Source organism: Eubalaena glacialis, chromosome 17 (assembly GCF_028564815.1).
Source record: "Eubalaena glacialis isolate mEubGla1 chromosome 17, mEubGla1.1.hap2.+ XY, whole genome shotgun sequence".
Classification (NCBI taxonomy): Eukaryota; Metazoa; Chordata; class Mammalia; order Artiodactyla; family Balaenidae; genus Eubalaena; species Eubalaena glacialis.
Window position 1 is genome coordinate 18914632 of NC_083732.1, and position 12573 is coordinate 18927204.

Below are 12573 nucleotides of genomic sequence, written 5' to 3' on the forward strand. Positions count from 1 at the left end.
CACTTGAAAGTACCTTCCATCTTTGGCTACCAGAGTGTAGGGAGGACATGGCCAGTTTTGTCCACGGCTGGGACTCTGGAGCCCGGCACATGGTAAGCACTCAGAAAGCCTTTGTTGAATAAATGAATCGGTTCCGGCATCCTTTGCTCTTTGCCTTCTACATGGAGGCCTCACCAGCCCAAATCCATCACCACTGGTTCCAGTTAATCACCAGAACTGCCACAGCTGTTACAATCTACGCTTCCATCTAGAAAGTCAAAGGTTTCTGCCTTTTGTATTTATACCCAAAGCTTAACAAAAATGGTCAGATTTAGTTCCAGTTATGAATTAGGCTGAGGTCCAAGATGATTCATATTTTAACTGAAACCTGTTTGCTCAAGCTAGTCTGTTTCCTCTGACATAGATTGTGCTGGGAAAAGGAAAGAGGTAGGAGAGCATGTTTTTAGGCCATGTTTCATAGCAGATCCATCTCACGCCTCAGTTTTGACATGTGGCATCTGTCTTAGTCGGCTTGGGTTGTTATAACAAAATACCTAGACTGGTGGCTTAAATAACAGACATTTACTTCTCATAGTTCTGGAGGCTAGAAGTCCAAGATCAAGGTTCTGGCAGATTCAGTTCCTGGTGGGAGCTGTCTTGCTGTGTCCTCACAAGGCAGAGAGTGAGAGGAGCTCCGGACTCTCTTTCTCTTCTTACAAGGCAGGTAACCCCATCATAGGGGTCCCACCCTCATGACCTCATCTAAACCTAATTACCCCTCAAAGACCTCACTTCCAAATACTATCGCGTTGAGGGTTAGGACTTCAACGTATGAATGTTGGGGGGATACAAGCATTCAGCTCATGGTAGCATCTCTGGAATTCTCCCTTCTTGATGTGAACCTTGAATGCCTCTAGGCGAAAGAAAATTATGACAGAAATGGAAGCATCTCAGACATTCTTCCAAAGTTGGATGGCAAAAGCTCTTGATGGCCCATGAAAATAAATTGGAAGCTGATGGGTTTGGTCAGTTAACCAATGGCTTAGGAGACAGTTCACAGGGCAGTGCAAAATGCAGTCCTAGACACACCTATATCAGAATCACCTGGCAGGGGGAGGGGGTGCTTAAATGCCAGTTAGTAAACCACAGAGCTGCTGAATCAGCATCTTGGGGGATGGGGCTTGCGGGCCACATTTTGACAAGTACTCAGGTGTGTCTTACGTTCCCTAAAGTTTGAGAACCACAGTCGGTAGAAGTGAGATTGTACTTTATCACAACCTACTTATCTCAAGGAGCCTGAGGTAAGTCGCCTCGATCACAATGCCATTTCATGCTAGGGTTTTTGCTTCTGGCCTGCTTACTTTCTATTTCACAGAGGTGTGAAAAGTGAGACTTCCTGACCAACAAAAGATGTCTCCAAACATTGCTAGAAGCCTCCCCTGTCAAGAACCTCCTTTGCTTTTTTAGATGCTGCCTTTATTTTATTTATTATTATTATTATTATGTTGGCTATGCTGAGCTCCTTGCGGGATCTTAGTTCCCTGACCAGGGATCGAACCCAGGCCCCCTGCAGTGGAAGTACAGAGTCCTAACCACTGGACGGCCAGGGAAGTCCCAAAATGCTGCCTTTCTATTTATTACCAGAGGAAAGGCATAGTTTATCCTCACCTAGATGTAAACATTGTTTAATATTCAAAGTAATAGTTGGCCTCAGACATCTCTCTCCTGTGTTTGTTCTTGTCTGTATGGGTCTTTCTCTGAAAGATTCTCCCCCCACCACTAATTTCTCTTTATTATATTCCCCCCTGCTCCTCTGAATCCTCTTGTTCCTTCAAGAACAAATTCAAGTCTGTCTTCATCCACTAAACTCTGGTCTACGTCAGGCTTTTTTCCTCCCTTGAATTCCCAAAGTTGTTGTACCATATCGCTTAGTACTTAATTGTGTTCTCCTGTGGTATAAATTTGAAGAAAAAGAGCTTGAAGGTACTTTTGTTGAGTACTTGGTAAACACCTGATAAGGGCAGGTTGATTGGTTGGTTGGTTGATTGGATCCTTAGGTGAACATTGCAGAACAATTGGGTGGGATGCAGCTGAGTTGAGTATAATCACTACAGCTCATGAAGGAGGGAAGTTCAAAAGGAAACATTACAAAGTTTCTGGTATATATTTATACTACTGATGGGAGTATGGATTTTTGGCAGCTGTAGACTTATTAGTCTACCTAATATAAAACAGGTCTTACCTAGAAACGTAAATCTTTATGCCTTTATTTCCTCAAGTTTAGTAGTGAGGCAATACCAATGTGTATTCATAAAAGTATTTTTTTTAGGCATAAATGAAGCAGGACTTTTTAGAAAACTTTAGAAAGGAACTGAAAATTAATTCCTGTTTCATAGATAAGGTTATATAAATTTTCTTGTTCCATCCTAAAAAGGTTTAAACAGTTCTCTGCAAAATTCTATCCAGATGTATTTCTTTGGATCTAATGAAAATGAGATCTAATTTTCACCTTATGTTTAATGTTGCTGAGGGCTGACTAGAGAATTTACTGGTAACTACTTTTTTATAAATTAATTTTTATTGGAGTATAGTTGATTTACAATGTTGTGTTGCTGGTAACTACTTTGAATGTAAAACGTGCCTTTTTGTCTGGCAACTTCTCATGACTGCCTTCAATCAGGGAGGGAGGAGAGAAGGAGACTGAGAAACAAAGTAAGCATCTTAAAAGTTTGATGTTTTTCTGTTCTGTGTTGCGGACTGCAGCCTTCCAGCCAGTACTTAAGGGTCTCAAAGAGATGACGCTATGATACCATTCTAGCCCCTCTCTAAAAACTTGAGCTGCTCTCTTCCCCTTTCTGTTTCTACATGGATCACCAAGTAATTACTCTGTTAAGAGAACCAGATTTGAAAGTGTTCCTTAGCCTTATCTTATCACCTCCCCCACTCCCAGGAATCTGGCTTGTTGTGTGTGCATCCATCATTCTGGAAAAACCCTTCGAGGCCTTGCCAGCCCTGCACACACAGACATTTTCTTCGAGAGCCAGCAGGGGTCAGCTGGAACACCGGCTGCTCTGGCCACTCGTCTTGCCAAGACCAGGACAGCACAAGGAGCCATTTGTTGGTTCCCTGAGCTGAGACAAAGCAGTTGCTAAGTCTTCAGAGATGTTTTACGTGCTTTCCCTACCTTTTCGCACTGCCCCCTGCTTTGCACCACATCATACCCCTAAGCGTTCACTCTTTCCTGGGCTCAGTACCCTTTCTTCCCTCCCATCAACATCTAAGGAAACACCACAAACCATCTCTTCTCCCCACTGGAGTGGAGCTTTTCTGTCTATTTTAAATTTAAGCTCCGCAGTAGTTAATTTTACAGTTTCATCCATGTGAGCGAGCTATGGCCTCTCTCTTGCCATTCACTGACCTTGACCCCAGTGTGGGGGAATTCCAGCTTGTGGCCTAGAGGGAGGGAGACCTGGGGGAGAGAAAGGTGCAGAGGAGAGATCTGCTGGGAACCATCCCATGACCCACCAAAGGGTTTTGCTGTCCTAGTCTCAAGAGAGCGAAAATCCCATATGCCTCAGGGACCAAGCTCCCGTCCTTGAATTAGTAGTGACAGAATAGCTGGTGGCCATGAACTGCCCAAAGGGTCATGCATTGTGAGAACTGTTCCTTGCAATATTTTTTCAGTGGGCTATTTTACTGAGACATCTCTTACCTGAAATCCTCAAAACAGGACCAGCTACATAATTTGTGGGATCCAGTGCAAGATGAAAATGTAGGTCCACTTGTTCAAAAACTGTTAAGAACTTCAGGTCGTTGACTACAGAGCATTCAACCAAGCACAAGGCCCCTCTGAGGAGCCCGGAGCCCGGTGTGACTTCAGGTCGTACACCTACGATTCCAGCTCTGCTCCAAACATACGTAGGAAAAGCTCTTCCTTGTCCCGGACCAGGGGATCAGTGTGAGGGCATTCCACATCTGATTTCTCCCCTGTCCTTAGGAACCAATGTCCTGGAGAGTGAGAGAGATACACAGGGAGAGTGTGTGAGATTTTACTCGACACATACAGGACATACACTGTTTTAAGCTCTGGAGATTCTGCAGTAAACAGAACAAAATCCTTGCCCTCATGGGGTTTGAAATCTAATTGGGGAAGACAACAGCTAACAAACAGGCAAATACCTGCAGATAGTGTGTCAGATAGTGACAGGTACCATGGAGGGGTGCCAACGTGGAGGGATGGGGTCTTGCGATTTTATGAGAGGTGGTCGAGAGGGGCTATTTGAATAAAGGCCTGGAGGGAGTAAGGGAGTGAGTCACGCAGGTATCTGAGGGGTGAGCATTCAGGCGGAGGGTCTAGCAAGTGCAAAGGCCCTGGGGCCTCTCAAGTTTGAGGGAGAGCAGGAGGACAGTGTGGCTGGCGTGGTCGATGGGGGTTTGGAAGGGGTAGAAGTGGAGAGGGGAGGCGAGATCTCATGCAGTAACGACTTTGGATTTTACTCTGGATCAGATGGAAGCTTTGGGTATTTAGAGCAGAGCAGGGTCGTCATCTGACTTAGGTTAAAGGGCTCCCTCTATACTCTGTTGAGAAGAGATTGTGGGTGCAGAAGAGTGAAAACTGGGTGACCAGTGGGGAGGCTCTTGCAGTAATCCAAATGGCTTTGACCAGGCTGCTCCTGGTGGAGGTGATGAGAAGTGGTCAGATTCTAGAAATACTGTAATCTTAAAAGGACAAGGGGTAGACCGAGTCCGGTTCCCCCGCCGCAGCCGCTGTCACCGCCGCCCGCGAAGCCGCCTATGCCGCCGCCGCCTCCGCCCCGCGACGACCGCCGCCGCCCCTGCCCTGCCGCCGCCGCCGCCTCGGGACCGGCTGTATGATTAGGCCACAATCTTCAATGAGTAGACATATTCCTCAGTTCTGTGGTGTTCTTGGTCACACATTTATGGAGTTTCTGAAGGGCAGTGGAGATTACTGCCAGGCACAGCACGACCTCTATGCAGACAAGTGAACTGTAGAAATTCATTACTACTCCACCAAGAAGCCCCCATAAGAGTGGTGAACCTGGACACAGAGGTGTTGAATTGAAATCCACAGAGCACTTTTTACAAGAGTTCTGACCTGGATGGGGTAAACCTCAGTGTACTTCCTTTCTCTTGCCTCAGTATTACTGGATTGAAGAATTGCTGCTTCTTGTCAGGAGGTTCATTTCATTTCCCATTACTCCCAACTTCATACTGAAAAGCACTGAGAATTTCAAGTGGAGTATATTGAAGTAGACTCAGTTTATTTGCATCATTTCTGTATTCAGTCTTTTAAATTCTTTCATAACCCTATTGAGTGTTTTTTAACTAAATTAACATGGCTCGAATGAACCGCCCAGCTCCTGTGGAAATCACTTACAAGAACATGAGATTTCTTATTACACACAATCCAACTAATGCGACCTTAAACAAATTTATAGAGGAACTTAAGAAGTATGGAGTTACCACAATAGTAAGAGTATGTGAAGCAACTTACGACACTAGTCTTGTGGAGAAAGAAGGCATCCATGTTCTCGATTGGCCTTTTGATGATGGCGCACCACCATCTAACCAGATTGTTGATGATTGGTTAAGTCTTGTGAAAATTAAGTTTCGTGAAGACCCTGGTTGTTGCATTGCCGTTCATTGCGTTGCAGGCCTTGGGAGAGCTCCAGTGCTTGTCGCCCTAGCATTAATTGAAGGTGGAATGAAATACGAAGATGCAGTACAGTTCATAAGACAAAAGCGACGTGGAGCTTTTAACAGCAAGCAACTTTTGTATTTGGAGAAGTATCGTCCTAAAATGCGGCTGCGCTTCAAAGACTCTAATGGTCATAGAAACAACTGTTGCATTCAATAAAACTGGGGTGCTTGATGCCATTGCTTGGAAGTGGAACCTAGACAGGACGGGATTTGTCGTACATGTTAGCCAGCACGTTGGCTTGGTGAAGTCTGATGAAGCTTCCATAGGAGTGTTGAAACGCAGTTTTACCAGGCCACAAGCCTGGCAGAATTGCAGCCTCTATGCTTGGGTTATGATCAACCTACTTGGACACTTAGCAAAGGATTCTTGCTGTTCAGCATTTAAAATGTGCTTATCGTTTGTACCAATTGACTTTTCCTGAAATCATGCAGTATGGAGTCATTCATGTCTTTAAATCTGTTTCCATGCCAGATTCTTATCAGTATATAAGAAATTTAGAAAGACTAGGTGCCAAAATACCCAGCACAATTCTTGTTATTTTTAGTATCGAACTAAAATCCCAGGAACTATGAAAACTCTGGACCTTATGTGTTTTATTCTTTCCATCATTTCAAACATAGAAAATAGGGCCTGTAAGGTTATTTGCTCACAGTATGTTTACATCTTCCACATTCATACCAGTATACATCAGATTTGCTCGTTTGGTTTTTTTTAATTAACCAAGTCTTACCAGTGATTATTTAATGTCTTTCTATAAATCTCATTTTGTGCTGTCATGGAAGACCTCCGTTTTGAAAATCTACATTGTACAGAAGCACATGTCTTTAATGTCTCCAGACAAAAAAACCTTACAGTTAATTTTAATGTTTGCACTTTGGGGTGCAACTTACAGGGAGGGCCTGAAAAAGGAATGGGAGGGGGCTATTAAGTATTTTTAGTAAAATGTTGCCTTTGTCTTGTGCAGAACATGTAGAATATGCGCTTTAATTTAGTAAATATTTTTTTAAAATGTAGAAATACTTTGTTATTGTAGCTAAAACAATTCTTAATCATAAAATTTCTGAAATTCTTGTAATTTTTTTTCAAACTTATCTGAAGTTGTTTACCAACTTATTTTTGTTTGAAGTGTGATTCCCAACCTCTTGCAAAAAAAAAAGTGGGTTTCTGCTAATGAATTGAGCAGACATTTAATATTTTATATGCCTTTTGAGCTGTGTAACTTAATATTTGGATACTTGACAATTTGTTTTATTATGTGATTGATAAAATGGTGATGTGTATTAACGTCAGCTCAACCATATATTTATACTGTCCGGGAACATGTGGTTATAGTTCTGTGGGAGAAATAATTTGTCAGTGTTCACCAGCTTGTAAAAATCTAGTGCGAGAGCTTAAACATTAAATAAATGATGAAATGCAAAAAAAAAAAAAAAAAAAAAAAGGACAAGGGACCCAGTCTGTCTTGTTTATCACTGTAATCCTGTTGCCAGACACATGGTCTGGCACATGTAGGTGCCCAATAAATATGTATTAATGAGCCAGGAGTGAATACAAATTAACACGATATGTATTAATGAGCCAGGAGTGAATACAAATTAACACGATTTCTTATGAGATGTGAGAAATAACATTAAAATAATGAAATGAGGCAGAATACCTTGCCAGCGTTTTAGAATTTTTTATCCCCATTTTGCTTCAGTGAAATCTGCAAAAATGTTAAAGGTCAGTTCAGATGAAGTAAATTACTTGTCTCAAGGCCATACAGCCTGTCAGCCTAAATACGCTAAAATGGACAGTAAAACTGTATTTTTAGTGTGTGATCCATAGGTGGCGCTGTCTCTTGTTAGGGCTTCCTCTCCGCTAGGTCACGTTCATGAGGCCACTTACATAGAGCGTTAAATGCAGTTTTTCTTCTTTTTTTTTTTTTTGAAAGAGTGTTTTATCGCTTTTTGTTTTCATTTTAATTTTTTTGGCTGCGTTGGGTCTTCGTTGCTGCACGTGGGCTTTCTCTAGTTGTGGCGAGCAGGGGCTACTCTTCGTTGCGGTGCGCGGGCTTCTCATTACGGTGGCTTCTCTTGTTGCGGAGCACAGGCTCTAGGCGCACGGGCTTCAGTAGTTGTGGCTCACGGGCTCTAGAGCGCAGGCTTGGTAGTTGTGCGTGGGCTTAGTTGCTCCGTGGCATGTGGGATCTTCCCAGACCAGGGCTCAAACCGTGTCCCCTGCATTGACAGGCGGATTCTTAACCACTGCGTCACCAGGGAAGTCCCTAAACGCAGCTTTAACTGGAGTTTATACTTGGTCTGTAGAAAATTAGATTAACTTCTCCAGTAATATGGTAAGACTCTCTTGGAATTATATGTACACAACTAACGTTTGAAAATGTCATTCTTCCTTACTGGAACACTTAGATTATTCTTTAAATGATAGAAAATTCGTCTCAATATTGGAAATATAGCAGTGCCTACATGTTGTAGAGGCCTTCACTGCTTGATGACAATTTAATTTTATTTCCTTCTCTGTGTGATTCTGGTATATGTATGTATATATATATGTATGTGTATATATATATTTTTTGAGGGGTTTTTGTAAAAAGACTATTTGTAAAAAGACCACATAAGGTACGATTAGACTTATTTGCCTTACTGAATTTGTGCAGGGAGGTGGAAGTACAGGAAGGGGTGGCGTAGGGAGGGGGTATTAAGAGGAGATGAAGCTGCAGTAAAATTTAGGAGGCTGTGAGGTTTTGTGGGACAGTCTGTGAGCACTCTTCAGATGGTAAGTTTCCTCCAGCTGTGGCCCTTCTCCAGCTGCTAGGCCATCTTTCTCCATCCAGAAAGCTTGCTCAAGCTGCACCACCTGGCAGGGTTGCTTCCCCTGGAGCCGTGAAGCTGGCTAGTTCTTTCTTGTCCAATACCCACCTCCTTGCCATTGGAGTTGGTCATCCCCGATGAAACCTGGCCGAAGTCGGGCGTTCTGAGATTCCTGTCTTTTCGGTCTTGAAGAATCAGACGATGAAAGATTCCAGTGGATCCATGGCTTTTCTCTGCGTCAGGAGGAGTAAACCTCCCCCTACAAGATGACTCGTGTCCCCTAGAGAGTCCCTGGGTGGTTGTAGAGCTGTGGGCCTCTGAGGATGAGACTCTGTTCTTCACAGTATTAGGATGTAGAGCTCCCAACATGTAAGGCCTTCAGAACTGCCTCTGCCAGGACCTGTAAAAAGCACTCAGGCCAGGAGAGGAGTGGCTCAGGTTGTTTTCTCTCCAAGCTGTAGATTCAGCAGATGCGTGCTGTGAGCCTACCGTATGCCAGGCATCGTGCTGGGGAAACAGCAGGGCACAATTTCTATCCTCGACCTTCTCTTAGAATACGTTTCCCTCCTCTTGGACTCGTTTTTAGCCAGATGTTCCTTTCATAATACTGTTTGTCTTTGGTTCTTGCTGAAAAGTTTCCTATAGTCCAGGGCTGGGCAGTTTTGTATCTTTTCACCTCCCCATCATTAATGTAGTGGCTTTTTGTCATCTCATGGGTGACAAGCTGGCTCCAAGAACCTCTAGGCATCACGTCCTCGTTCAAGGCAGATAGAAGGGGCTGCACCAGCTACGTCTGTTTCTTTGATCAGAGAAGTGTGTTTTCCCATAGGCTCTCAGCAGACTTCCTGTATCACTGCATCGCCATCTCTAACTAAAAGCAACACCAGGGGAATGAGTATCTGGCTTTGGGAAGAAGCATTTTGGGAACGGCTCCTGACGTAGCCAGCTGCAAACATCTGCCCCAAGGGCCATTCTCTCCAGTCAGATCATGCTCTTCCGTACAAGTTGCCATAACATATCGACATCCAGGTCATTCTGTCACATCCATTTGCTCTTGGGCCACCGTTTCCTTCCTGTCTCTGTCGCCTGTTTTCGTCCTGGCTGCCTCTATCTGCCGCATCAGTGACTCCTGGCCTTAGAGTGGCTTGACCTTGACCACCTGTTCACCCCTCCCCCACCTCCAGCTCTCAGGCGGCCACTGGACACAGCGCTGAGCAGACGTCTTCCCCCAAGCTTGCCCTCCTCCTCCTGCCCTCCCGCGAGCGGGTCAGGAAAGTGTGTCTCCTCTGTCGCTATCATTGGAATCACTGGATTCAGCCTGCATTCCTCCCTCTCCTTCGCCTCTGACACCCGAAGGTCCCTGAGTCCTGTGCATCTCATCTCGGGAATAGCTCTCGCCGCCTCCACTCCCTTTGCCTGGCCCCAGTTCCCCTTCAAGTCCTGATTGCCTCACCCTGCTTCAAGCCATCCTCCAAACTGCCATGATTATCTTTATGTAACTTGATTTGATTGTTCTCTCTTGACTAAAAGGCATTCACGGTTCCTTATTGTATGAGTATAAAATAGAAGCATGGCATTCAGATCCCATCCTGCCCAGCCCGTCACTCCAGCCCCACCTCCTCCGTGCTCTTTCCCTTGTCAGTCGTCACTCGAGGTCTTCGGTTTCCCAGATAAGTCTCAGGGCTTTGCTGTGTCGGGAACACTTGTTCTGCCCTCCTCCCTCAGCGACCTTCTCGTCCTTATGGACCCAGCTCAAATATAACCTCTCTAGGGTGGTTTCTCTCAAACAGAATCATGTAGCCTTCTTGTCTCCTATTGTACTGTTGGTATCACATTTGCGACATGGTTTTTCACATGTATATCCATCTCCTTTAAGAGAGAATCAGTCTCTCTCTCTCTCTATATATATTTTTTGGCCAGGGCGGGGAGCATGCAGCATGCAGGATCTTAGTTCCCTGACCAGGGATCGGACCCACGCCCCCTGCAGTGGAAGCACGGAGTCTTAACCACTGGACCGCCAGGGAAGTCCCAAGAGAGAACCGGTCTCTGATGTAGCTTCGCATCTTCAATAACTGCCACAGGGCTTGGCATCATAGCAGGTGCCCTGAAGATGTTTGCTGAACAAACATTTTTGAACTACTGTGGATAGCAGTGGAGGAGATTTTCTGAGTGTTGTGCGTTTGGTACATTCTTCACATGCGGTCAGTATGAATCCTGAAAGTTTAGTGAAGAAAACTTCAGAGAACAAATGTTTACTGCAGTGGAGAGCTCTTCAGTTTCCAGGACCGGAGGTGGTGTGTGTGGGGTTGGTGTTTTTAGAACAAGGCAATGGCTCAGCCCTGTGGGAGCAGATTGCATGAGACACGCACCCAGAATGGGGGAGATGATGCCAGCCAATCTGTCAGATTTCATCATCTGCTGGTCTTGGGCTGGGAAGGTTCCTAATATACGCCTCTCAGACTTAACGTCTTATGAGGGACCGCCTTCAATTTTCATCTTCTGCAGGATGCTTATACAACCCATCTAAAAATAATATTTTAAGAAAGCATATTATTTATTTCAAGTCTAGTAAATGAATCTTGGTGTATTGGATTTATTAAGCATGGATTCTGATCATTTCTGCCCCGTGAGGAAATCTACAGGCATGGGGAAGAGGCAGATCTCTTTTATGGTTATAGACTTCTTAGTCAGCCAAGAAATAACATTTGTTTTCTTTTAATTTTACACTGCTAAAATTGCAATTATATAATTGTGAAAAAGCAGTTTAGGGAGTAGTCCATTTAAGACTCAGTGATAGAGGGAGCTGTTACTGAGGACCAAAAAAAAAAGATCAGTGATTTTATTTATTTTTTTTATCTGGGAAACCTACTTGCTGGTGGGTGTGGGCATTGGCAGATAAAATGTGTGGGTTGGTAAGTTGTTTGTATATACTTGCATGACTGTAGGTGAGTGTGTGTGTGTGTGTGTGTGTGTGTGTGTGTAGATCAGTAATTACAATAAAACCTCTTAAGTTTAGAAAAACAGTGAGAATGACATAGTGAGCTCATGAACACACATCCATCATATGTAAACATACATCCTGCCTTTCTGTACTAAAAGTGTACAGATAGGTCTCCTTTAACAAATAGATAATATTTGAAACATATTATAAGTGGGTTAGATATCTTTCCTGCACACTGTTTATGTTATTAATTTTCTTTGCAGTGCTCCCTTTCAAACATGCTACAAAAGTAATCTTCAATCAAGGTTTAATTACTGTTATTTTCAAAGCAATTGTATCTGAAATAATGAGGTTTTACTGAAAGTTTTCTAATTTTTTAGCCATAGAAGTTGATGATAGTTCTTTTTTTTTTTTAATTTATTTAATTAATTAATTTATTTATTTATTTTTGGCTGTGTTGGGTCTTCGTTTCTGTGCGAGGGCTTTCTCTAGTTGCGGCGAGCGGGGGCCACTCTTCATCGCGGTGTGCGGGCCTCTCACTGTCACGGCCTCTCCCGTTGCGGAGCACAGGCTCCAGACGCGCTGGCTCAGTAGTTGTGGCTCACGGGCCTAGTCGCTCCGCGGCATGTGGGATCCTCCCAGACCAGGGCTCGAACCCATGTCCCCTGCATTGGCAGGCGGATTCTTAACCACTGCGCCACCAGGGAAGCCCGATGATAGTTCTTTCCATCAAGTTGAAACAAAGAAGAAGACAAGCAGTATAAATATAATGTCTTAGGTACTTTCCTAGAAAAGTATTTCATCTTCTGGCTCAACTGGAAAAATAAGCAATTGGTAATTGCTAATGAGTTGGTACTATTCAGGATTTTTTTGAGGTGACCTTCCATTTTTTAAATAAAAAAGAAATTATTCTGATGGGTTTAAGTATATCATCTCTTCTGCATTCCACATATGGCTTTGTATGAAAAAGAAAGACACAGTTCTAAATGGGTGACTTGGCAGGAATACTGGTGATAGATGATTTTATGGGAGACGGAGTGTGTGTGATAGGAAGAGCAAGCTTGGCCTTGAATGTAGAACTCTGGCCTCTTTGGACCAAATACTGAGAAAGAACAGTGTGC

General features: G+C 43.8%; 1 protein-coding gene across 1 annotated transcript; it reads left to right on the plus strand.

Annotated features, from left to right (window-relative positions):
* Nucleotides 1-5155: 5155 nt before the first annotated feature.
* LOC133076899 (protein tyrosine phosphatase type IVA 1) lies at nt 5156-5944 on the plus strand. Its single transcript, XM_061171569.1, has one exon. It carries the CDS (start codon nt 5336-5338, stop codon nt 5855-5857), a length of 522 nt encoding a protein of 173 aa, XP_061027552.1. The 5' UTR covers nt 5156-5335; the 3' UTR covers nt 5858-5944.
* The last annotated feature ends 6629 nt before the right edge of the window (nt 5945-12573 follow it).

Excerpts from the sequence above, each read along its gene's own strand:
- LOC133076899 (XM_061171569.1), top strand. The coding sequence starts at position 5,336 with ATGGCTCGAATGAACCGCCCAGCTCCTGTGGAAATCACTTACAAGAAC.